This window comes from Solanum stenotomum, chromosome 10 (genome assembly GCF_019186545.1).
Source record: "Solanum stenotomum isolate F172 chromosome 10, ASM1918654v1, whole genome shotgun sequence".
In the NCBI taxonomy this organism is placed as follows: Eukaryota; Viridiplantae; Streptophyta; class Magnoliopsida; order Solanales; family Solanaceae; genus Solanum; species Solanum stenotomum.
Window position 1 is genome coordinate 37,790,482 of NC_064291.1, and position 27,908 is coordinate 37,818,389.

At 36.9% G+C, this 27,908-nt stretch overlaps 1 protein-coding gene and 1 pseudogene across 50 annotated transcripts in view; one reads left to right on the top strand and one right to left on the bottom strand.

Annotated features, from left to right (window-relative positions):
• LOC125841149 (lysine-specific demethylase JMJ25-like) overlaps positions 1-17,116 on the bottom strand; it is a 53,921-nt gene extending 36,805 nt beyond the window's left edge. For 15 of the 50 annotated variants that reach the window (XM_049520205.1, XM_049520212.1, XM_049520171.1 and 12 more), the window contains exons 1-8: positions 16,333-17,115; positions 16,116-16,231; positions 15,690-15,789; positions 15,452-15,593; positions 15,024-15,087; positions 14,113-14,941; positions 12,322-12,651; positions 11,692-11,869 (exon numbers count right to left, since the gene is read on the bottom strand). In XM_049520205.1, coding sequence (XP_049376162.1) covers positions 11,692-11,869; positions 12,322-12,651; positions 14,113-14,941; positions 15,024-15,087; positions 15,452-15,593; positions 15,690-15,789; positions 16,116-16,231; positions 16,333-17,010 — 2,437 coding nt within the window. In that variant the 5' untranslated portion in view covers positions 17,011-17,115. Of the gene's footprint in view, positions 1-11,691; positions 11,870-12,321; positions 12,652-14,112; positions 14,942-15,023; positions 15,088-15,451; positions 15,594-15,689; positions 15,790-16,115; positions 16,232-16,332 lie in introns of all 50 variants that reach the window. The other 35 variants (XM_049520216.1, XM_049520215.1, XM_049520186.1 and 32 more) reach the window with 5 other exon arrangements.
• Positions 17,117-19,232: 2,116 nt separating this feature from the next.
• LOC125842952 (uncharacterized) lies at positions 19,233-21,201 on the top strand (annotated as a pseudogene).
• Positions 21,202-27,908: the final 6,707 nt, after the last annotated feature.

Sequence of the window (27,908 nt, forward strand, 5' to 3'; positions counted from 1 at the left end):
TGCTTCTAGTCCATTATATGATAAAATGGTTTTGGTTTCGGCGAAAGAATTTGTTAAAATCTTTCAATATCAAAAATCAATGAAGGAACTCACTTCAGTTAATGCTTTTACAGAGTCATGTCTTATACATCTACAAATGAATGGGTGATAAATTCAGTTGCAACAAATCACATGACAGGTAATCTTAATGTATTTTCAAGCTTTCAATCACACAAAGCACCCTCTCTGAATTGTTAAACCAATCTCATCTATTACCTTGTCATTTGTATTAAGTCTTACCAAAGTTGGCCTGCAATTTGATTTTCGTTAGCAAAGTAACCTGAGACCTTAATTGCTACATATCTTTCGTTTCCGATCATTGTTTGTTTCGTGATCTTACAACAAATCAGGTAATTGGTAAAGGATATGTATCTTGGTAAATGATATGTATCTGATGATCTCTATATCCTTGATGAATGGGAGTCTACAGACTGCTCAAGTGTCGTGTCTCCATTTGAAGCAAATTGCTGATTGGGACATCCCTCTCTACCTTGGTTAAAGAAGCTTTGTCTTCAATTTCAGAATATTTCTTCACTGAAATGCAAGTCATAACGATTTTCAAAACATCGTCGCAACTCAATAGGTCCAAGGGTTAATAAGTGCGCTGAGCCTGTTTTTGAGTTAGTTCATTCTGACGTTAGGGGACCATGTCTAGTCACTTCCAAAACTGGACATAGGTATTTTGTCACTTTTGTGGATAATTTCTCTCAGATGACTTGGATTTATTTTATGAAGAGTCGCTCTGAAGTGTCTACTCATTTTTGTGCCTTCTACGCTGAAGATAAAACTCAATTCAATGCTTCGGTTCATACTCTAAGAAGTGACTACGCTACAGAATATATGTCAGAGTTGTTTCAATCATATTTGAGGCAACATAGTATTCTCTACCAGTCTTCATGTGTTCATATGCTCTCTCAAAATGGAGTTGCTGAGAGGAAGAATAGACATCAACTTGAGACGGCTAGGGCACTTTTATTCCAGATGAAGGTTCCTAAACAATTTTGGGCAAATGCAGTCTCTACAGCTTGCTTTCTTATTAATCGCATGTCATTTACTGTGCGTGTTGGTAATACGCCTTATAATGTTCTTTTTCCTACTAAGTCACTACTTCAATGGAACCAAAGGTGTTTCAAAGCACATGTTATGTTTGAGATGTACGACCATCTATTACCAAGCTAGATCCTAAGGCATTGAAGTGTGTTTTTCTAGGCTATTCTAGCCTTCAAAAAGGGTATCGGTGTAATTCTACTGAACTTGGCAAATATCTTATGTCGATTAATGTGGTATTTTGAGAGACTACACCATTCTTCTATGCACCTCCTAATTCTACAAGTCAGGAGGAGCAAGATGATGATTAGTCGATCAAGTCACTCGCGTTTTGACAAAACAATTTGATGTTGTTCCTTTCATCTCTCAATTCTCTTGTTGATCGCTCCCCAATTGTTGTACCTTCACTACCTTCTCCATCAGTGATAGCAAGACTGTCAATTGTCAAGTCTACTCAAGGAAGCGAGAGATTGATGATACTTGTCATGAACCCATTCAGTCACTTGATCCTTTAGAAAATCTTGACCTCCCTATTGCTCTTTTCAAAGGTACACGTACTTGCAAATCTACATATTTAATTATTAATTTTGTTTCCTATGATCGTTTATCCTTTATGTCTAGATCTTTGATTACTTCTCTAGACTCCATCTTTGTACCCAAAACAGTGAAGGAGGCTTTGAATAATCCTGGGTGGTCTAATCCAATGATTGATAAAATACATGCCTTAGAGGAAAATCACACGTGGGATTTGGTGGATTTATCGAAGGGAAAGAAGCCAGTGGGATGTAAGTGGGTCTTCACCGTTAAAGTTACTCCAGATGGTTCTATAGCAAGGCTTAAGGCCAGGCTTATGGCTAAAGGGTATGCCCAGACATATGGGTAGATTATTCAAACACCTTCTCCCCAATTGCCAAACTCAATTTTGTTTGCTTTTTCATTTCTCTAGTTCTTTTTGAGAATTCGCCTTTGCATCAGTTAGCTATCAAGAATGCATTCCTTCATGGTGCTCTTCAAGAGGAAGTGTATATGGAGCAACCACCCGATTTTGTTGCTCCGGGGGAGTATGAGAAAGTTTGTCATTTGAAGAAGCCTATGTATGGTTTGAAGCAAAGTCCATGAGCTTGGCTTGGCATATTCAGTGAGGTAGTTCAAGATTTTGGGTTGAAAATGAGCAAATGTGATCACTCAATCTTCTCGGCAATAAACATTTGGCTCTATTCTCCTTGTTGTATATGTTGATGACATCATCACAGAAAGTGATTATGCGAGTGTTTCTTCCCTTAGGTCTTTCTTGCTTACTAGATTTCAAATGAAGGATTCGAGCCCATTGAGATACTTTTTGGAGTAGAAGTAAATAGAAGCAAGAAGGGAATTTTCTATCTCTAAGAAGGTATATTCTTGACTTGCTTGCAGAAACTAGAAAGTTGGGAGCAAAACCTTGTAGTACTCCAATGGTTCCTAATGTATCTCTTATGACAGATGATGATGATCCTATTGATGATCCATTTAATGCTTTTGTGAAACAAATAAGGGAGTTGATTACTTTTGTAACAAGCTTGGCATGATCAATATCCATGCTCCAACTTGAGGGAGAGTGTTACAGAATCAATTTACAGTTGTACAATCTTGTATATATGGTAGTCAAGCTGATTTGTAGGGATTTGATTATCTAGTTACCATAGTTAGTCAGTACTCTTCATATATTTATATCACTGTAATCATTGAGCAATAAACAAGTTATTCGACTTCCTAATATCTAAGAAAGAGAAAGAATTACTCCCAGGCACGATTCCCAAAAATATGAACTAGATCCAAAACCAACATCCATTTTCCGGTGGTCCTTCTGATCACCGGGATCCTTCACCCACACCTTCCCTCCCTTTTCCTTCCTTAACCCCTCCTCTGATCAATGGAGGACTGTATTTACTTTTCCGTAGGTTTTAAATCCTACGATCTCGAGAGAATCAAAGGAACGATAGGCGACTGGAAAGAATGGACTGAGAGGAGTAAAAGAAACGTCACTAGAACTTCTTTCAACAAGAAATCAATGATCTGGATCACTCAGGTCATGCAGGAAGCTTCAAAGACGAAAGGAAATGTGGTGAAGAGATGGAGGAGACTAGAACCTCTATCAGAAATATATTGTGCTAGGAATTTCAACAAATATGGAAGATATCTGAGTCTGATAAACATAAGGGGAAGAATAAGGTCTGTTATCATAATCCCGGAGTTGACTTTGAACTCAGGATGGGGAAACATAGCAGACAAAATGGGGAGATTCCTTTCTATGACTAGAAAGGAGGTGGAAAGTACAAAGCAGAGGTTGGTAGACAACAATTATCCCTTTGCAGAGGCAGTGAGGAGCATTAAATGGTCTAATAAAAAAGGGGACGGAGTTAATGCCCAAGCAACATTAATGAAGGAAGAAGGAATCATTTGCATTAATGAATCTTCAAACACCCACAGTGAAGTTTTGCAGAGAAGTCTAGTTGGAGATTTTGAAGGAAGGAATAATGTACTGCCAAACCTAGCAGAGGTGAGAAGCTGGGCAAACAAGTTTTGGAGACAAAGCCATAGGCTAAACATTTACGAAATGGGAGCTGGAAAATTCTTGTTTGAGTTTGCGATGGAAACCACGGTAGAACAGGTGCTTGCAGGTGAGTGGATTTGGAACAACTCAAGGGTCCGGTTAGAGTGGTGGTCCCCAACTTTAGCGGCCACAGATATGGAGAATAAACCAACAGCGATCTGGACCAAGATTGTAGGCCTTCCTCTACATCTCTGGTCAGAGACTGTTTTCAAGGCCATCGGAGATCTCTGTGGAGGTTGGATCGAAACTGAGGAAGAGACACAACTACGGAATCATCTCAAATGGGCTCGAATCAAAGTAAAAGGCGATGGGTCAAAGATCCCGAAGGAGGTGACCATTATCAATGCTGGAATCTCTTTTTCCATGCAACTGTGGACAGAAATTCCGCGAGGTTCACCATCGTAGAAGAGGGAAAGGAGAAGCCCGTTATCCAGCAGTTATCGAGGATTTACCCAGAGGATAAAAGAGAGGAAAGTTGTGGTGTCAGCAGGAGACCACGTGGGGAGGTGTTAAAAAGGAATTTTGTTGGACCCACTTTGAATTCAAAAAATATGGGCCAGAAACCCTCAAACGCAGGCCCAATAGTCCAAAAGCATACAGACATTACAAATCTTCCTGTGAGTTCAAAAAGGCCCATGAACTCTAATGAACCATCACGTGACAATCACATGGCAGAAAACAAAGGCCTCACAGAAATAAAAGACCTGGCAGCTAAATTTCTAGAAGCCTTCAGGAACTGGAAAACAAACACGGCGAAAGAAACAAGCATGGCGACGCAAGTCGATGGAGGAGAGAGAAATTCATCTTGCATCCAAACAGAACCGGGTATGATTGGTTCACAACAAACTTCTCATGAAAAAGCAGGAGGGGAGACAAACGATACACAATCAACAGAGCAAGACATGCAACTTCAACATATTCATGATGCAGAACCAGTCAACTTTCAACTTCCAAATTCCCAAGAAGATTACGAAACAGAAGCTTCAAATTGGGTGAATTCTCATATCCTAGATTTGAGCAACACATATGGGGTGGCCTTCGAAGGATTTGAAAGAGAAACCATAGCTTTGTTGATGAAGATTGATGAGAGGAAAATACAACTTGATAAGAAGGGGAAGGGTGAGGCAGTCTCTACTCCAAAGAGCAGAGGTATTGGAAAGAATGAACTGAAAAACTTAAAATCCAGCCTAAATGAAGAGGTGGAAGGAAGCAGAAGTAGAGGGAGGAATCTAAGCCTAACTTATAAATGAAAGTTAACTTGATTACACAGAACGTAAGGGGGCTGAACAATCAGAATAAGAGAACTATGGTGAAGAGTCTAATGAAAAAGTGGAAGGCAGATGTTTATTGTATACAGGAAACAAAGATTAGCAAGGACTTAAAAGCAATGGCCAAACAGCTATGGTCATGTAGGTGGATGAAATGCGGCTACTTGGAAGCTGAAGGCAGTTGTGGGGGGATCTTGCTGCTGTGGGATAGTAGAATCTGGAGTGGGACCCTTGTTGAAACTGGTCAATACTCCATTACTTATGAGTTTGTATCAACTCAAAAAATTTTCACCTGGTACCTCACTGGAGTGTATGCTCCTCATACCAGAGATGAGAAGTTGATATGCTGGGAAGAATTGGCTGCAGTCAGGACTTTATGTGAAGGTCCATGGATTACATGCGGAGATTTCAATACCAATAGAACTATGGGAGAAAGAAGAGGATGTAACAGAATCTCTTATGTTATGTCTGACTTCTCAAGGTGGATAGAGGAGATGGAGCTACATGATCCTCATTTAAATGGTGGAAAGTTCTCCTGGTTTAGAGGCATCAATCATCCTAGTGCAGCTAGACTAGACAGATTCTTGTACTCGATGGAATGGGAAGAAAAATTCAAAAACATCAGGCAAAAGTTACTACCTAGAGTGCTATCTGACCACTGTCCTATCTTGTTAGAAAGTGGTAACTGGGAGCAGAAAAGATCAAACTTTAAGTTTGAGAATTGGTGGCTAAAGGTGGAGGGTTTCACCAACTTGATTCAAAGTTGGTGGAATGAATTTCTAGTGGAAGGTTGTCCTGATTACATATTGAATATTAAACTAAGAATGCTAAAGCAGAAACTCAAGGAGTGGAGCAAGTCAAATTTTGGGGAGCTCACTAGTAAGAAAAATAGCTTACTGGAGGAACTCGCAGAAATTGATTTGATACAAGAAACCAGGGAATTGACTGAAGATGAAGTGATAATAAGAGCCACCATAGTAGTGGAGCTGGAAGAGTTGGCAAAAAATGAAGAATCGAAATGGAGACAAAAATCAAGGGTTTTATGGCTGAAACAAGGAGATAATAACACAAGGTTTTTTCAGAGAATGGCAACAACCCACAGAAGGATCAACACTATTGATAGGTTGATAGACAGAGGAGAGGCTGTAGAAGACCCTGTAGAGATCAGGAACACCGTGATTAATTTCTACAAAGAACTTTACACTGAATCTGAGGAGTGGAGACCCAACTTTGACCTTATGGAATGTCCAACTATTTCTCAGGAAGAAAAGGATTGGATGCAAAGACCATTTACTGAATCAGAGGTCTTGCAATGCCTACAACTTTGTGATGGAGATAAAGCACCAAGGCCAGATGGCTACACAATGAGTTTCTTTAAATCTTGTTAGGGTATTGTAAAAGAGGATCTGATGCTGACAATTCACAACTTCCATCAAAATGGAATTTTTGAAAAGTCTTTCAATGCCACCTTCCTAGCACTGATTCCTAAAAAACCTGGAGCAGAAGAATTGAAAGATTTCAGGCCTATTAGCTTGATAGGAGGAGTCTACAAGATCATTTCCAAACTGATTACTGAGAGGTTGAAGACAGTAATGGGGAAAATGGTTGATGTACACCAAATGGCCTTTCTAAAAGGAAGGCAAATCATGGATGCTGCACTAATTGCTAATGAGTTGGTAGACTCCAGAGTTAAGCAAAAAATTCCTAGAATTTTATGTAAGTTGGACATAGAGAAGACCTATGATCAAGTCAATTGGGCTTTTCTGCTGAAGGTTTTAAAGGACATGGGATTTGGAAGGAAATGGCTCAATTGGATAAAGTTCTGCATATCCACTGTTAAATTCTCCCTGATCATAAATGGAAACTCTGAAGGTTTTTTCCAATCACAAAGAGGTTTGAGACAAGGTGACCCTCTCTCACCTTTTCTTTTCTTGCTAGCCATGGAAGGCCTCAATCACATGATCAAAAAAGCAAATGTTAATGGATGGATTAAAGGCTTTAAGGCTCAGAATCAGGGGAATAGGGACAATGAGGTGGGGATTACTCATCTACTATATGCAGATGATACTTTAGTTTTCTGTGAGGCTGAGGTGATACAAATTAGACACATCAGAGTAATCCTTACTATCTTTGAAGATATATCTGGTCTGCATGTAAATTGGCAAAAAAGTTTTCTCTATCCTGTGAATCAAGTGGATAATATGGAGTTGCTAGCTAGAAATCTTGGCTGCCAAATAGCAACCCTACCTACAAGGTATCTGGGCATGCCTTTAGGAGCACAAAATAAGGAGACAGCTGCGTGGAGTGAAGTTTTGGAGAGATGTAACAATAAGCTTGCTAGGTGGAAGAGTCAATACCTCTCCCTGGGAGGTAGGTTGACTCTAGTTAAATCAGTCCTTGATGCCCTTCCTTCATATATGATGAGCCTATTTCCAATTCCAAAGAACATTGTGAAAAAGATCGATCAACTCAGAAGGTCTTTCCTATGGAATGGAAATAAAGAGCACAAAAGTTACCATCTAGTTAAGTGGGATACTCTTACTCTTAGCAGAAAGCAAGGGGGGCTGGGAATAAAAAAGCTCAATCTTTAGAACAACTGTCTCCTTCAAAAATAGTTGTGGAGATTCTGCATTGAAGATTAGTCACTCTGGAAAAGAGTCATCACAATGAAGTATGGACTACAAAGCCATTGGATTACTGAGGAGGCTCTTGGAACTTTTGGATGCAGTGTGTGGAAGACTATTAGAAGATTATGGCCCCAATTCAAAGGCAACATCTCACTAAAGGTGGGAAATGGTTGGAAAATTGATTTTTGGAATGAACATTGGATTGGGGATGAAAGCCTGCAATCACTCTTCCCAGACCTGTTTATGCTCACCACTCAAAACAAGGCCACAATCTCACAGCTATGGAGTCCTCAGGGTTGGAATCTCATTTTCAGGAGAGCTTTGAATGATTGGGAAATCGAGAGGGTCATTAATCTGTTTCAGATCCTCAATGCCTTCCCAGGCACCTCCACTGAACCTGATAGGCCTATTTGGAGATGGCAAAGTAAAGGTGTGTTTACAGTAAAGTCATGTTACTGCAGATACAATATTGGCCAAACACAGATCAGAAACTGGCCATGGAAGTTAATATGGAAGATAAAAATACCATTGAAGATCTCATGTTTTGCTTGGTTAGTGTGCAAAAGGGCCTGCTTAACACATGAAGTGCTTCAAAAGAAAGGCAGACAATTATGCTCAAGATGCTTTATGTGTGATCAAGATGCAGAAGTTAATAGTCACTTATTCCTTCATTGCAAAGTAGCTACAAGCTTGTAGAACATGTTTCTTGGTCTTCTTGGTGTATGCTGGGCATTTCCAAAGTCCACTACGGATTTGCTCTACAGCTGGAAGGAGATAGGAAGAAGGGAGTCAAATGAAGATTGGTGGGAGTTAATCCCAGCCTGCATCTAGTGGTCCCTATGGAAAGAAAGGAACGGAAGATGCTTTGAGGATAAGAGAAGCAACATCCAGAAAATTAGAATGAATTGTCTTAGTCTTTTGTACTTTTGGTGTAAACAAGATATGATGGGGGATATAGAACTTTTTGATGACTTTATAGGTAATTTGTAATCTCCCATAGGGTAGTTTGATATGCTCTGATGAGATTGTAAGTGACCTATGCTCATCATTTATTTGATGATGAGCCTTTTGTGAATACAGAGTTACCTTTATCTCAAAAACAAGTTATTCTCACCAAACCTTATCAATAACAGAATAACTAAGTTTACATGTCCTAAAAAGGAATGGAAATCATACAAATCAATACACTCATTCTAGAACCGGGTAGGAACTTGGTTTGGTGAATATGTCTGTACACTAATCACTTGATCTTACGAACCTTGTAATGATGTCTCCTAAGAGAACCTTTTCCCTGACAAAATGACAATCAATCTCTATGTGTATGGACCTCACGTGAAACAATGCATTCGATGCAATATGATGAGCAGATTCATTGTCGCACACAAGTTTATTCCCTTAGTATTTCTAAATTTCAACTCCTTGAATAGTTGTTTGATCCATATGAGTTCACATGTTGCCACCGGTATTCTGCTTCTTCACTAGATCTAGCAGCCACATTTTATTTCTTACTTTTTAAAGAAACCAAATTTCCCCCAACTAGAACACAATATCCAAAAGTGGACTATCTGTCAAAGAGTGACCCTGCCCAATCAGTGAATATCCAACAATTTTCTCATGTCCTCGGTCTTCATGAAGTAGTCCATTCCCTGAAGGCTGAAGCAGATTTTGTGTATCAAAGAATGTCAATAACTGCATTTCAATGACAGTCACAAGGAGAATTCAAGAATTGACTTACAACACTAATCTGGAAAGTAATATCAAGTCGGGTCACTACGTGATAATTCAACTTTCCTACCAGCCTTTTATAACTTCCATAATCTCTAAGAGGCTCCCCTTGACCAAGTAAGACCTTAATATTTGAATCCATTTGAGAATCAATAGCCTACAATCTGGTAATTCCCTCATCAGCATTACATGTGATAACTATGTCATCAACGTACACCACTAAATACGTTCACAAACCTGGAGCAGTGTGACAATAAAGCACAAAATGATCACCTTCATTTCATATCATGCCAAACTTCTAAATAGCCATGCTCGAGGAGACTGCTTTAGGCCATCAAGTGCTTGTCGTAGTCTACACATCATGTTACTAGACTCCCGTTGAGCAACAAAACCATGTTGTTGCTCTATATATACCTCATCTTCGAGATCTCCATGAAGAAAAGACATTTTTAATATCCAATTGGCAGAGAGGCCAATGACGAACAACAACCATGGATAAAACGAGACGGACAGAAGCAATCTTGGCCACTGGAGAGAAGATATCACCATAGTCAAGACCAAAAATTTTGTGTATAACCCTTGTCCACTAGGTGAGCTTTTAGGCAATCAATTTGTCCATCAAGACCAACATTCAATGTATATACCCAACGACAACCAACTGTAGATTTATCTAGAGATAGTCCAGGAAGATGGAGTTAATGGAGTTACAGGATATGACATGGAAGGATAGACCGGTGGGATCCCAAAAGATAGGAACTAGTAAAACCTCAAAAATGCCTAATTATCAGCAGAAAAGGATGTAAAATACCATTTATAAAAGTAACATCAACAGACATAAGGTATCGTTGAAGGATGGGTGAGAAGCATTGATATGCATTTTATACCTTCAATAACCAAGAAAAACACATTTAAGAGCACGTGGAACTAATTTGTCTTTTTCTGTTGTGAGCATATAGACAAAGCATATGCTCCCAAAGACACATAGTGGAAGAGGTGCCTTAGCGTATGTTATTTGCAGATGACTTAGTACTGACTGATGAGACCGCAATGGAGCTAATGCTAAGTTAGAAGTGTGGAGATAAATTTTGGAGACTAAGGATTCAGGTTGCGCAGGACCAAAACAAAGTATGCGGAGTGCAAACTCAATGATGCGATGCATGAGGTAGGCGTGGAAGTGAGGCTTGACACATGAAATATCTCTAAGAGACAAATTCAAGTATCTTGGGTTTATAATCAGGGGAGTGGGGATAGATGATATCACACATTGTATTGACAGTGTTGATGGAGTGAAGGCTTGCATCTAGATTCTTGTGTGATAAAAAGCTACCATCGAAACTCATAGGTAAGTTCTATAGAGTGGTGGTTAGACCGATATTGTTGTATGAGCGGAGTGTTGGCCAGTCGTCCAGAAAATGCATGTTGCGTATATGAGGATGTTGAGGTGGATGTGTGGTCATATTAGGAGCGATAAAGTTATAAATGAGGATATCCGAAGGAAGGTGGGAATGGTCTTTGTGGTAGACAAGTTGAGGGAAGCGAGAGTGAGATGATTTGGACATGTGAATAGGAGATGCATAGATGCACTTGTGACGAGGTGCAAGAGACTGGTTATAAAGGGTACGAGGAGAGGCAGAGGTAGGTCAAAGAAGTATTGAGGAGAGGTGATAAGACAGGATATGATGTAGCTACTGAGGACATGACCATAGAAAGAAAGGTGTAGAGGATGCGTATTAGGGTAGAAGGTTAGTAGGTAGTTTTAGTGTTGGCTTGTTTAGGGTGGTTGGTATTTATCATTGTTTATTATTCTTTTCAATAATCTATCCTAGTATGTTGTTTATTGTGTTTCAATTATCGCACTATTTTGTTGTTGTGTTTGCTCTCTTCCGGTAGACTTTGCATTGTTTCCTTGTTATTCGCTTTATTTTCTTCATTGTGTCCTTTATACCTGGATTTGTTGCACTTGAGTTGAGAGTCTTTCGGGAACATCCTCTCTACCTCCACGAAGTAGTAATAAGGTTTGCGTACATTTTACCATCCCCATACCCCACTTGTGGAATTTCACCGGGTATTTTCTTGTTGTTTTTCTTACAGAATATTCCCAGGATTCTAACATCCTCAATCATTTCACATTTTTTGCAAAAAAAAGGATATCTTTGCACTCATCAATTTTAACATCATTCTTAATCCCTCCACTTGCTTCAAAAGCGCTAGTTAAATTGATTCCCCCACCATCTGTTACCACTTCAGCAACAGTGTGTCTCTCTGGTTCCACACAGGACGCAGATGCAACAATGATTGATTACCACAATTTAGTTCACTAATATTGCTTTCTTTTTCTTGTTTGGATAAGTAGTTCATGAAGTCTTGAACTTCAATTAGATCAGGTATATCTCACCTAGTAAAGGCTGGTCCTCGTTGAACTTAGATGATGTTTTGATTTCATATTTGTGCTCCTCCTCAGTCATTTGCAATTCCCAATTATCCTGGGCAACATGCTTTCTTTTCAATTTTTCAATCCTCAAAAGTTGTTCAGGTGTCAGGTTTATTCCTTGTGTATGTGTCAGCACATTTACCTGGAATATAGGTAGAAAATAGATAAATACATAGATGCAGCCTAACAATATAATAAGGACACACATTGTTCACCATGTAATATCCTCTGTCAAGAATACCACAGAGGAGGATATGAAAGCACTCTTCAAACTGAGAACAAACATTTCTTTTGGGGAGTGCAACAGAATTTACGACTGTCGATTCTCCAAGTCTCTAGCATATATCCAACCAAATTAAAGAACATAAAGTTCTCCAAGTCATTTTCAGGATGTTCATTTTCTTTTTTGATGTGAGCAGTTTTTCCAACTTGACTTGTTTTTGCATTAGCTTGCATAAGTCTAAAGTTAAAGAGCACTTGCAATAACCAAAAGCACGAATTGTCCATGTGTTCAAGAAAAAGCTTAGTTGGGCATAATCCAGAGTCAACAGAGAAGAAAATATGCCCAAAGAAAAATAAAACAATTAAGTATACCGAATCAGACATATCAAAATGCAGCTTAGTCACAGAGTCCCCACGCCCCAGCTCCTCGGGAACTCCATAAGCAATATATGTTTTTGGTCTCGTGCCAGGCATCAAATACCCTGATGGCAGTTTGACAGCAAGATTCAGATAGCCATTTTGAGGATTTGTGTACTCCTTAAAGGGCAAGCTTCTAACAAACTCAGCACAGTGACGAGGTGACCGCTCATCGAAAAAATCAGATGAAGGCCAGTCTTTCAACTGCAAAATCTGGGGCCAGCCAGAACTATCAAACCGACCTTCCATGTATCCCATAAAAAATTGGCGGATGTTAACTTCAACCTGCAGTAATCAAAGGAAAAACAAAACGTTAAAATGGGTTAAACTTAACAGCAAATAAATTATACTTAAGAAGGCTAAAAGGGCCAAAAGCTTTTGTGAAACACTGCACTTCACAGGCCAATTACAGCTCAAGTATACATTGCTACTTGGTCTGAAATTGCTCATGTTGCTTAGTTGTCGCTAGTTGTGTACTTCATTAGCAAAAAGTATTTTTGAAGTGTATATCCATCTCATCTAAAAGCTTAAGTTGTTAAGAGAGAACACACTTATATTTACTTAATTATATTCTCAACACGCCCCTTCACATGCAGACCTGATTTTTTTCATGGGCCATGCATGAGGAACTCTTTTCTGATGATGTGTTGGTGAAATTCGATATCAGGACCTCTGCTTTTATATCATATTGAAGTGTGTGACCATCTCATCAAAAAGTTTTAAGCCATTGCCCCAAGGCCTAGCTCGAGTGGCAAAAGGTGGAGGATTTGCCATTATCCACCGAGTTTAGAAGATTGGTCCAAAGGGTGGGTCACAGACGGATTTCTCGGTTATCAAAAAAAAAAGTTTAAGCCGTTAGAGAGAGCACACTTATATTTTCTCAATTATATTCTCAATAAGTACTAACGCAACTAGATGTTTCCCTTCATACTACCTCAAATCCCATTGAGTTGATCTAGTTAATATTCACAAAGTCATCAACTTCATTCTTCATACCGCGAGCAACATGAATTATTTTTTAAGCACATTTTAAGTAAAGAATTGAGTGGTTAGTGGTGCTTTTCATGAAGTTTCAAAATGAAAATAAAGTTAATCAAGTCATGCTTACTGTACTAGCCCATAATAATGGGATAAAAGTAGTCTATCAATTTAATGGACTTGGAAAAACCTATAGTTGATGAAAGAGTAAGATGGTCATGCAGAATAAATAGAACTACCTACTCCATTAAACGCTGAACTAAATAGTAATTCATTAGTTCAAAAGATTAACAAAAAACAAAACAAATTATCCATCATAAAAAGAAGCACCAAGAGTACATATCTTGCGGTATGGCGACATCAAAATGGATGCTTTAAAATCCCATCTAGCTCTATAAAGTAGAACAATTAAGTTCCTTTGAGCTAAGCCATAGCGTTAAGGTTATAATCATCTCAATAAACTGTGAATCATGCATTAAGGGCCTAGATATTGATCTGAGCTATTAATTGATATGTATTTCGGTTTACATCCAATTATACTGTCATCCAACCAGAGCTGACACAACAGTGATGGAGAGATTCCTCATAACTAAGATATTTATTGTCTAGCTAAACTTAAAGCAAGGAAAACCATGAATTGATGCCTCAGAAAGTACACTGCAACAGTAAATAGAGATAGGGATTACCAAGATGCATAAAATTACACCCTCTTTACCCCGGTATTTTCCTCCATGTATCATTGGGACAACTGGCAAGTATTAAACTTACCTCACACCAATCCAAGCAATTGATAGCGCTGACATTCAAATGAAGGGGATGGTTTGTGCTCTTTATCTGGCGACATGCTCGCCACATAACCATGGGCTCCCAGCTTAACCCTGACATAGTCTCAAGCACATTACCGACAATTGCAGGCTCACCTTTCAGCCAATGACATTGGAAATGCTTCAGATCCTCCTGCTGAAGATCCTTAGCTGCTGGACAGTATAAATAATTGCCATCAGAATCTTCACGAAATGCTGCTTTACGCAATTTGCTTTTCTGCATATCATTTTCATCCATTGATTTCATACATAAGCATGACTCCTGAGGCATTTCATGCATGTATTCCAATTCAAGTTGTTTGGAAATATCTTCAGCCTCTTCCAACAACTCAGAGATAAGAGATTTTGACTTTGATGTCAGGCACTTCAGCTCTAAAACTCCCTTAACACAGCCACCAAAATTCTCTGGTGGACAAGGGATGCTACCATCTTCATTGCATTTCCATTCACCAGCAGGGTAACCAGAGTTCTCCGGGAGAAGCCCTCCATCATCCCCAGGTTCCATACCAAACGCAAACTTGGCATCTCCCACAGAATCATTGTCAACCATCTTCTTGGAAAATTTAGGCCTTCTGGAAATGGTAGTTCTGGCATCCAATCTCACATCACCATGCAAATAAGCAACCCCGTTGTCAGTGAGTTTCATGATGACTTCTTCTTCACCTCCTTTATAAATACCATCTCTAAGATCCCGGCAACAAGTAAGGCAAAGAACATAGGAACAGCTGGAACAATTTCTGCGAAGATCAAAAATGGATGTTTTGCAGTTGGTGCTGCACCAAGCGTAGCTCATTTCAGTTTATTTGAACATCATCCAAAAAATTGACATGGAAAGAGGAGGTCTTTCATGCGTACCAGTGTATACGCTCACTCCCCGGGCACTTTTCCTTGGGAAGCATCAACTCTGACACGGGTACTCCTGCCCAAAATAAACAATGGAAATTCTAGTTACAATAGGAAGCAGCTGAAGATGTATTACACATTCGGTTTTACTCGGAGGAAGTTGGTATCTCTCTACCTACTACAGGAAACTATTTTTTCTTAGCTAGGAATATGTTATAACATTCTCCATTTAACATTTCAGATCCTTTTAAACTCGACCCCGACCATATATATGGCAGAGAAGAGCCATTTTACTATGTTCTCTAGCTGTGAAAATAGATATCACATAACAGAATCTTAAATGCATATTTATGGTTGCCCAAATGAAAAGAAAATGGCATATCAAATGAAAAATACATAGAACTGTTATGGTATCAAATTTTTAAGCAAGATAATAGAACCTTGAATCTTAGCTTCAATCTCCATCTCCATCACTTGCTCTGTGTTGAATCTTCTCAAGAAAGGCAAAAGCTTTTGCACGATAAATTTAGAATATTGAATCTTTTCTTCTTTGCTAATCTCACAGTATAAGTTCTTCAAAGCCTGCAAAAAAATTTCGATAAGAGTGTATTACATATATTGTTAACCTGCAAATTTGGACTGTAACTTAATATAAGTGGAATAACAAAAGAAACCAACCCTTATTGGCCCATCGAACCGCAAGCAAGCTTTGCAATTACAGTTTTGACGACAAGCAGGACAAGACTCTTCAAAAGCCACCTCAGGCATCCCAGGGTACCTATTATTAATCATAAAGGGAAAAAGGCACTCATGAGAATAAACAAAAAAAAACTACATGAAATGAATAATAATTGGTGTTGGAGTTGACAATATTAAGCAAAATAGATTGGATATATAAGCTTCAAGCAGTTAAAATGCTCATCATGTTTAGTATCTTATCAGTTGTCAAAATAAACAATATCTCATTAAGAGACAGACTTCTCAAATAAAAGCACAAGGAGCATAGTATTGTTTCTTGACAAGTTAATTTACAATTAAAAGCTCAGAAAGTTACTCACATAAGAAAATACAACCAATAATATAGTTGGTAAAAGTTTTCAGTACCATGTGGTCATGCAAGGAACACAATATCGCTTTGTTTTACAACTGGTGCACCTAACAACCCTTCCTTTGTCATTCCTCTGGCATTGATGACACATATTGGATTCAATCTCATTACCCTGCCATATTTTAATTCAAAACAAGGATAATACTTGAGACAAATAAATTAAATGATCATTTTTTTTAATAAAATCATTCAGAATGTGAAAGATTTTTTTACCTTCCTGTTTCTGTTTCGAGGCTTTGATGCATTATCTTGCAGAGAATTGTCTTCCACTATCTCTTTTTCCTTTTCCTCCTGACCTCTACCCCCTTCCTCTGCAGATTCTCCACCATTCTCTACTCTGTAGCTTTCACTTACAGTTTTCTCTTGGTTTCCTTTCTTACTTTCAACATTTTCTCTTTTGTTCTTGCTACGCTTCCGAGCTTGACCCCACTTTTTTGTACCTGTATTGAGTTGTTCTTCTTCAGCCAAGACAGCAATTTCCTGCGGGTCGTCTTTCTTACTTCCAATATTTTCTCTCGTGTTCTTGTTACGCTTCTGAGCTTGACCCTTCTTTTTTAAAGCTGTATTGAGTTCTTTTTCGTTATACCAAGGAACAATTTCTTGCAGGTCATATTCAACATTTTCTCTTGTATTGTTGCGACGCTTCCGATCTTGCCCCTTCTTTTTCATACCTGTATTGAGTTCTTCTTCATTATTTTTTCTTCTACGCTTCCTTCTTGAATTGTGGTCTTCTTCATCCAAGACAGCCATATATTTTGCAAATTCCTCAATATATCTGTTCGACTTCAGAGCTGATTTTTGCACTACTTTTTGGCGATCAGTCTTATAGGTTTCTCTACTCTGTTTTTCTGCAGCATTTTGTTTCACATTCTTTCTACAACGACCGCTCATTTTCACCTCCTAATCTTCTTTCGCTTTCACAATTGATTCACTACTCTTTCTGTTTTGCAATCGACAAGTTAAGGTTTTGATGAAAAGGAGAGGGAAGAAGAAAGTTCAGAAATTGTACGAACTAAACAAGTAGGATTCATGAGTGAAGTTTCGGAGCTCTGTGTTGAGACAATTAAATTAAATGTGTTAATTAAGTCTTGCTTTTATTTTTTGTGATACTTTAACCAAGAAATCAAATTCATTTTAAAATGTAATTAAGTAAATTTGAGACCAAATTAATATTTTCAAAATTTTCTAATCTTTTATAAAATACCAAAAAACACTTTATTTTTCAACTTTTATAATTCTATCCAAACCATTTTTAAAAAAAAGTAAAAGAAAATAAAATTTTCTCTTCTTCTCCCAAAGTTCTCTCTTCTCTTCTTCTTCTTCCTTAGAAAATCCAAAAATCCAACTATCAAAACAAGTATTCTCTCCCATTATCTTATCTTCCGGCCGTGACTCTCTCCTCTTTGTGAACTGAAGATTGTGTTCGACTTAAAATGAATAAGACATTTTTTTGAAAGATTTTACAATTTTCGAACAATACTAAGCTTTCTTCTTGGGTTAATGAACAATAAATCGTTCTATAGATGTGAAAATTGAATAATGATGTAATGGTACCTATTATTTATTGTTTTTGAAAGAAAATCAACAAACCCAAAAAGCCCTAATTTTGAGAAAATGTATATGTATTGTTAACATTCAGTGAAAATTCATTTTTTGTTGCTTTTGTTGTTCTTTTTGTGACCATTTTGTTCATATGATTTTAGAAATATAGTCTTGTTCAGTTGTCCAACATATATTTCATTTGTTGAAAGATGTGTCGTATGTTGCTACATTTTAGTGATATGTTGGTATATATTCCAATAGAGTTGTCATATGTTGGAACATATCACCTATGTGTTAGGGCAACAAAATGGTCATCTGTAGTAACATAAGATTAATTTGTGGCACATGAAGATTCATATGTGGCAACAGAAGGTACATATGTGTCAACATAAGTATAAATTGTTACCCATTATTATTTTATAATCAATTGTAAACTCTCAACCTTTTTTCATTTACCTTGTAGATGAAATGACACAAGAAGCTTCATCCATGACAACAGCTCAATGTTTTATTGGTGTTGCTTCCTCTTCTAACATCAAATGTTCTTTTGTCTATGCGAAGAATATGAGCAGCAACATGATTATTTTATTAGTCGTGTTAAAGAACTCACTGATATTTTTAAGGAAATGACTTATAATATTGATGTCCATACATCCAAGAAGATTTCACAGCCTTTGAAGTGTAGGAGGTTGAAAAAATATATTTCTCAATCACTATCTATAATTAGTGAAAGAAAAAAAAGCAATGACTACTGCTCCAGTATCATACTCATACCCAAAAGGCAAGGAGAAGGAGAAGGAGAAGGAGAAGGAGAAGGAGGAGGAGGAGGAGGAGAAGGAGAAGGAGGAGGGGAAGGAGAAGAAGCAAGAGAAGGAGAAGGAGAAAGTGAAAAAGAAAGCGAAAGAGAAAGAGAAGGAGAAGGACCAAGAGAAGGAGAAGGAGAAAGTGAAAAAGAAAGCAAAGGAGAAAGTGAAAAAGAAAGAGAAGAAAGTCAAAGTTGTCAGTTGTGATGTGAAGTAACAATATCCATTTGAAGGTTTTAACATTGACAGCAAGGATCCAAGTGAACTAATTTCATCCTTCTCGCAATGGATAAACGAGGGTCTTTACAAGCATCATGCAAAAAAGTAAAGTCGTTCAACTATTATTAGTATTTCTTCTTGTTGTCCACTAAATAATTATTTATAATAATTACACAATTGCAGAAAAGACAAGGACGATCACCACTTAGCCATTTGATCGAATCTTGAGTTCAAACAACTTAATTTTGTAGTTGCATTTCCAAAGAATAAGGACTGGTTCTACGTAATGTCTCAACCCAATAAGTGTTGGATTGATGAGGTAAATCGGTGCCCACTTTTATCTTTTTATTAAGACATGAATACATACAAATAAATTGATACATAAATACACTTGTTGATGCATCTGTGCAGTATGTGGATGTCATTTTATACTATTTGCGAAAGAAGCCGAAGCAACAGAGTCATTCTAAATATCGATATACCACTACTAATTATTTTTTCAAAACATACAGTGACAATGCCAGTGATGTTCCTGAATATGAGAATTAAATCGTTGGCACTATCAAAGGGTTTGGTATACCTGCTGGACTGTCTTAGCACCTCACAGATGAGGTTTATGTCCCTATAAATTTTAATGGGGAGTTTCATTGGGTCTTGGCAATCATTGTATTGAAGGAACGGCGCATAAAGGTGTATGATTCGATGTCCTCATCTAGGACTAACAGAAAATTGTGCGCCGAGATTCAAAAGTTGCCTACAATGTTGCCAAAGTACCTTGAATCCAGTGGATTTTTTGAGCAAAAAGACCGAATCAACTGGTCAGTTCTTGAATCTTACCAGGGTAAGAACAAATCTCACCCATTCGAAGTCATACATGTTATTGGTATTGCCCAACAAGCAAGCAATAGTTTGTAAGTAGTATCACATTATTTTTTTAGTCTTACCACTATCGAAATGTGATGTTAATATTAGGTTTATTATATTTTCTAATTAATTATATACCATGCAGTGATTGTGGAGTTTTTGTTGCTGCATACGCTGAATTTTTTAGTGATGGACTACAAATACCATCTGATGGAATTATTTTGCAATCCCTTCACTTGAGATATGCTTCACTCCTATGGAATTATGGGATTTTAAAGGCTTGGAGTGGCATGTTAGTAACAATGAAGACCCACATAGGCCTAAACCTAAAAAAGCAAAGTTCATAGATGAAAATGTTGTGATTACCACCATTGATTAGATTGATGGTTATGTATACCATTGTGAATTACCTTTTTGTTGATAAGTTTTATAAAACAATTGGTGAAGTGTTCATTTTTGTTGATGATAATAATATTAATGATTATTATTATTTTTATTTTGTTGGAACAAATGTCAATTATGATGAAAAGGAAGAAATGTGGTGTCTGTGGCAACATATATAACCTCTGTTGTAAAAAACACCACAGAATTATATGCATGTTCCCCAACAGAAAGGATACATGTGGCAACATATGTCACAGAAAGAAGATATGTGGTAACATATGTCACAGAAAGGAGACATATGGCAACATTATATTGTCATCAATTGTTCATTTTTTATGATAATATTAATATTAATGATAATTAATATTATTTTTATTTTGTTGGAACAAATGTCAATTATTATGAAAGGAAGAAATGTGGCGTCTGTGGCAACATATATAACCTATGTTGTTAAAAACACCACAGAATGATCTGCATGTGCCCCAACAGAAAGGGTATATGTGGCAACATATGTCACACTTTAATTTGAATTGTCAAAATTCAAAAAAAAATAAAAATTGAAAAGGTTTAAAACAATCGTCCTTTCATTTTTTCCTCTCTCCTCTCCACTATAAAAGGTCGTTTCATATTCCAAATTTAATTTATTTTTACTAATTTCTGTTTTCTTTTCTCTTCTTTCCTTCCTTTCTCTCGTTCCATTATTCCTTCACAGATTAAGGTTGTTGTTGCGATATTTTCTACAACATCAGTGGTAATCTGTTGTGATTCTCTTCTACAACAAGGCGTCGTTGCCCTCATCATTCCTAGTTTATCGTTGATATCTTCTCAGGTAAAATTTAATTAGAATTTTGAGAAATACTTACTGGTATTAAATCAGGGCGTTTTTAGTGGTTTTATCACTTATTTGTTTGTAGGATGGTTGGATAATTATTCCTTTTGAAATATTATCTGATTTCAAAAAGCTTAATTTGTAGTTCGTTGGTTAGGATTTAGGGAGGGTTTTGTGGTTTGTTGGTTGGTTCATGTGTGGTATTGAATCGTATTTGTTGTTTGTGTTGTTGTTATTTTTGTAAAGAAATATTTGATTTTTGTGGTTGCAGATACAAATATAATGGCTCCTGTGAAAAGAAAAATTGTATTAATAAAAGAAACAACTGACACAAAGATCCAGAAGAGGCCTAGGGCTAAAACTTGTAGGAAGAAGAATGAAAATTCGACTACCACTCTTTTACAAGAACTTGCATCTGAAGCAGTTTCTTCTTTCAAGTAGAAGCAAAATTTTCTCAAAAAGAAAATGAATAAAGAGAAAAGGAAAAAAATGAAGTAGATGATGATGGAGAAAGAGCAGAAGAAGCTGAGAAAGAAGAGAAAATAAAAAAAAAGTTGAGGAAGATAAAGGAAAACAAAAAGAAGTTGAGGAAGAAGAATGAAAAAATAAAGAGGTAGTTAAGGAGGAAGAAGAAAAAATAAATGAAGTTGATGAAGACAAAGGAAAACAAAAAGAAGTTGAGTAAGAGGAAGAAGAACAAGAAAAAAATGAAGTTGAGGATGATGGGATCAAAACTAGTAATGCACACACTTTTTCCATGTATTTGCAGCCTAATGCTACTGTTGATAGCATTATGAGGTCAGCCATGGGAAAACCTTTCGACACCTTCAAGGTCACCCTCAAGCAGAATGGTTTGGAAGATTTTTTTAGGAATAGTTGTTTTGGTCATTTTCTTGATTTGCCAGAGAATAATAATGCACGTTTTCAAATGACCATGGTCTATGAACTTCTGAAAAGAAGGTTTTATTTTTCAGAATCCTGAAAAGAAGGAAGAGGTTTTGATTAATTATTGTGGCGTGCCACTCTTCTTTGGCAGAAGAGAGTTTGACATAGTTTCAGGGTTAAAATGACATCGTCTTTCTGAGCCAGTCCCTGAATTCATAGTCAAAAAAGAACCACAGAGACGAAAGAAAGGAGGAAAAGAAGAAACAAGACAGTCAAGTGAGGAGCAGGACTTGGTGTCCCTTGTTGGCAGAAGCTTCAAAAATCCCGATTTAATATATTTGTTGAATGTCGAGGATACATCAAGGAAGCACAAGGAGTCATTGTGCTTACTTTGGTTTGTACATAATGTACTTTTGGCCAAAGATCTCAACAACAACATATCCCTTAAATGGGTGAACTTATCTCAGGATATTGAGGCTTTCAACAACTATCCTTGGGGTCATGAGAGCTTTGAATTAATTGTCAAATACTTGTTGAAACCTTTAGGACCAAAGACCAATAACTTATTTGGCTTTCCATGGGCTTTCATGGTAAACATAAATGTTCTTAATCTTTTTATATTATATTAAATAATTCAACATTTGATTTGTGCCATGTTTTCCTTTTTTTATAGGCTTAGGCATTTAAAGTCATTCCTCATTTGACCCATCAAGTAAATGCAGAAGAAGAGATCTCATCTCCAAGGATATTGAGATGGTTGAGATCAAAAACAAAAACTGCCAAAAATATTCCAGATCTTTATAACTCTCCTCATGATGCAGTAAGTTATTATTATATTACAGCCATATATGTTGCAACATATCACTAATCTGTAGCAACATGTGACCCAAATGTTGTGACAGATGACTCATATGTTGCTGCAGATGATCCATCTGTCATAATATATGACTAAAATATTGCTACAAATGACTCATATGTTGCTACAGATGATCCATCTGTCGCAACATGTGANTAACTTATTTGGCTTTCCATGGGCTTTCATGGTAAACATAAATGTTCTTAATCTTTTTATATTATATTAAATAATTCAACATTTGATTTGTGCCATGTTTTCCTTTTTTTATAGGCTTAGGCATTTAAAGTCATTCCTCATTTGACCCATCAAGTAAATGCAGAAGAAGAGATCTCATCTCCAAGGATATTGAGATGGTTGAGATCAAAAACAAAAACTGCCAAAAATATTCCAGATCTTTATAACTCTCCTCATGATGCAGTAAGTTATTATTATATTACAGCCATATATGTTGCAACATATCACTAATCTGTAGCAACATGTGACCCAAATGTTGTGACAGATGACTCATATGTTGCTGCAGATGATCCATCTGTCATAATATATGACTAAAATATTGCTACAAATGACTCATATGTTGCTACAGATGATCCATCTGTCGCAACATGTGACACAAATGTTGCTACAGATGCCCATATGTGTCAACATATTACCCATCTGTAGCAACATATGACACATCTGTGGCAACATCTGACCCAAATATTCCTACGGATGACTCATTTTTATAATTTTAGGTTGTGCATCCATGGCTTGTCCCAACAGAAAAGGAATTGCAAATGTCATATCTAATTACTCTAGGGTTGGTTGAAACCTTATTTGATCCTGTTGTGGAAGAGTTAAAATGGAATTGATTGGAGCAAGAATCATCAAAAGAGACAGAGTTGTTAATGAATTAGTTGTTTTTGATGGGGTTGATGGTCGTGGTATTGATGCTGATGCTGGTGCTGGACAAGACCAAGGGGCAACCTTTTGTAGAAGATGCTCTGGCTTTCTCTATGAGAAGTGCAAGAAACAAGATAAAGATTCTATCATGTATCTTCAAACATTGAGTCAGGTTGTCAATGAATTTAAAAACAAGAGGGGGGTCAAGGTCATTCCATCAAAGAATGTTCGGCATCCATATACTCCACAGGCCAAGAGGAGGAAAAAATCATTTATCAAGGCAAAACAAAATTTGAAGAAAAAGATCTTTGGAGAATTGCCAATGGACGTAGGAGAGGAAGTGCTGGAGTTCAAGCATGTGAATATTTATAAGCGTGTGGCTATAGCTGAGAAGAACAACTGGTGGACCTGACGAGAGCAAAGAAGTTGTGTGCACTATAATACCCCAGAAATTTTTTTGAACTAAGACTCAAACCGTTCATCGTAGTGAGTGAGATTTNATCTTTTCAATGATTACTCTTCTTTACTCTTTAATATTATTTTTTATTTCAGTATGTTGATGAAATCTTTAGCCTCATGCGAGAAAGGCATGTGAGATACCCTGAGTACTATGATTCCACAGATAGAATCCTTGATCTCAACTTCTATTCCAATTTCAAACTAAGATATGACAAAATGAGCGAGGAGGCAACAACAGTTGGTGGCAGATGTTTTACGCAGTTAATTAATGAGTCTGAATGGGATGAAGATATGATTAACTATGTCAGAGGCATTAGACCATATCTTGGAGGCATGGATTTGATTGGTGCAAAAAGGCTTTTGACAGTCATGAATATTAACAAAACTCATTTTGTGAATCTTGATATCCTCTTGTATAAGGGTCGCATGAATGTTTATGACTGTGTGTTGATGGGTATGAAACATGCCAAGTTTTTGACATTCATACAACCTGTCTTCGAGTTGCTGCCAAAATTGTTGAAGCAAAGTGGAATAATAAAGCATTTGTCAGATAAGTTCCTCAATGAACCGTAGAAATTTAAAGGTCGATTAGAACCCATGGTAACAAATGATTCCAAAGTCGCGTGCGCGTCATATTCGCTTGCATTTATTGAGCATTTGATTACCAGGACAACAATTCAACTTCCCCAAACCCTGTTGTGTGACAATGTAGTTCGTCGAATGCAATGGGTTTGGGCTGCTAGGGTAGTATCTAGGAGCTTGGAGCCTTGATAATGTGTTTGTAATTAAAGACAATGTTTTATTTTATCACTTATGTTACTTGATCTTGTTACATATGTCTCATATGTAGCAATATATGGGTCATCTGTAGCAATATATGTCTCATATGCAACAATATATGGGTCATCTGTAGCAACATATGCCTCAAATGGTCAAACGTTGCAACATAAGGGTGATATGTTGCAACATTTGAGGCATATGTAGCAATAGATGATTTATCTGTAGCAATATATGTCTCATATGTAGCAACATTTGACTTATATGTTATGTTAAGAACAAGTAAAAATGTTGGAACACGAGTGCAAAATTACGTTTATTTATTATATTTCCACAACTATGATAATTTTAATGGTTGTACACAACTACATAAGAATTTTCCATCCTCCACAGTGTTCTTCTTGGTAATGCTTAAAAATAGAAAAAAAACCACAACAAACAATACAAAGATTAGCTTCCAGTTGTTACAACATTTGGTCTTCTTCTTCTCCTTTATCACCCATTTGTTACTTCTTTTAATATGAGTTTCATCATCAATTTCCAACTTCTTAATTATGTTCGCCAATCTCAGAATAACGAACTTGGATCGAATATCAACATCTTCATGATCCCTCAATCTAAAGAAGTTGCATGCATTCTCCTAAAATACACACCACAAAAAAATTTAAATTAAAAAAAAAAACAAAATAAAGAGAAGTCTCCAGACTAAGATGTAGAAATGTACATATACGATAGTGTGAACAAGACCAAAATCTTCGACCTGGATTGTCCTTCGCCCATGAAGTTTGCATTGAAAGTAAGTCTTCATGTTTGCAATAGATTTTCACACCCAACATGGGATCAGTTTCATCATTACAAATTTGATTCAGTATTGCATTTGACATTATATCAAAAATAACAAAAACAAACAAAACTCATTCGTTAAATCTAGATCTAGAGTACTGATCTATATTTAAAGAACTCATTCTTACCCAATCACTATATTGCAAAATTAATGATTTTATTGATTTGACAATACATGACAGTGCTGAGATTTTGTTTAACCAAAGGCCAATCAAATTAGTTGTGTGTTAAAAAACAAAGAACAGAAAAAAGACTGATAAAATAAAAAACATCATTATATCCCATGCACTCCAGAGATCTAAGATCCATGAGAAGAGAGAGAGAAAGAGAAAGCGCGAAGAAGAGAGAAACCGACGTGGCGAAGAAGAATATGAAAACCCTATTCTTGAAATGAAAATAAAAACCCTAATTTATATATATATGCCTTCAAGAAATGAAATAATAGGCCAATTGGGCCTGTTTTAGAGGTTGGGCTTGCTTATTACTTTTATAAAGTACTTACATTTTCTAAGTTGTTGCAACATATGCCAATTATGTGTACATGCAAGTAGTATCACCATTAATAGAGAGGAATTCAAGCACATAAACTTGTAAAACATTAAACATAAACATAAACATGTCATTGATAGTTGATAGTTAAACTAGTGACATGCAAAGCTAGGCTAGATTACATATCCATATTTACAAGGCATTAACTCCAACAAAAATAACAAAATTTACATCTGAAACGCTCTAGCCCATTGATAGTTGATATAGTGACATGCAAGGCTAGGCTAGGCTACATATCCATATTTACAAGGCATTAACGCCAACAAAAACAACAAAATTTACATCTGAAACGCTCTGGTCCTAAATACTACTACTTCAGCTAGCAAAAAAGGACTTGACTGGAGGATCTGGAGTCAACATTGAATGATTAAACCTGGAGGGGCATCACCATTCTTTCTTGAAGGGTGGTGGATCAGAGCAACCCATGCATTCTGTCACAAGACCACCTACAGAAAAACAAACAACCATAGTTAGCTACCCATACACGTCGTTACAGTAGACAGGATGTTATATACAAAGTAAGAAGACTTACCAAATGATGAAACTACCCTCCATTAGACAAGATGAGACAAAAACAAACAACGAACATCACCCATGCACTGAGAACACACTTGAAAAAAACATCATATTAACTGAGAACAACATAATTACGTTGATCACCCACAACAAAAGCATGCGGAGACTTAAATTTGTCCAAGGTGGTAACATCTTCTCAAGAAAATTTGAGTGTGATGAGAAAGAATAAAGGAAAGAAAATATAAAACGAGAGCTTATTTTTGTGAATTAAGGGAACCCTAATTAACCCTTTTATAATGAGTGAGAGTGAATGGAGTGTGTGTTAGCGGAGTATTCTAGAATGATCTGTTACATTACATGTTGAATTAAGTGACAATTTAATTAAATTAACCCTAAAATGATCATTTTATGATATACACATGTTGTCACATATGACATGTCTGTTTCGATTTATCAAACATAATGTGCATATGTTGCCATATATGACACTTTAAAGATCGGTTAATCGATAAATTGAGCGATTTAGGAACGAAAAATGTCAAATTGGACCAAATTTTAGTACTTTGAACCATAATTAAACAATAAAAATGTCACGCCCCGAGCTACCCCCAAGACGCGGACACGGGACCTAGGGCCACAAGTGATCCCAAGCTAACCCTGCTGGCATGATATCAAGCATACTAAAGATAATAAACTGATGCGGAAGCTAATTCATAAATAAATCTGAAAAGATAGGGAGTACCCATATACTATAACTGAGATATATCAAATCTGAGAGTTTAATACAAAAGAAATATCAAACTCAAATACTAAGCTGAATCTAACTATGTCTGAAATAAGCCTCTAAACTGACTAGAAATGTTGGGACATGCCCCAACTAGGTTTAGCAAAACTGAAACTAAAGACTAAAATCGATAAAGATAAACATGTTACTAGTCCTCGAAGAATGAGGACTCACCACTGATGCTGCTGAACTGGAGACCGGGAACCGATCGAAGCGTGATCTGGATACTGAGAACCTGAACCTACATCACAAGAAGATATAACGCATGTATGCGTCAATACTTGAAAGGTACTGAGCATGCAAGATGGAGTAAAGGTGAAAGAACATATAACTAAACAAAGCAATAAAGCGATGAAATAATCTGAACATGATATAGATACTGAATACTGAGCTAACTGAATGCAATGACCAAATTTATAACATGCTGAGACTGAATACTGACTGTACTGAAATATGGTCAATGCAATAGAGTCTGACTGAACTGTGGGAGCTACTAATAACCGATATAAAACCACATGAGCTAAATGTGGAGTCCGATGTATACGCCCCATCGAGAGGACCCAATATACCCTGCCAGAGGTATAGAGGCATGCTGGCGTG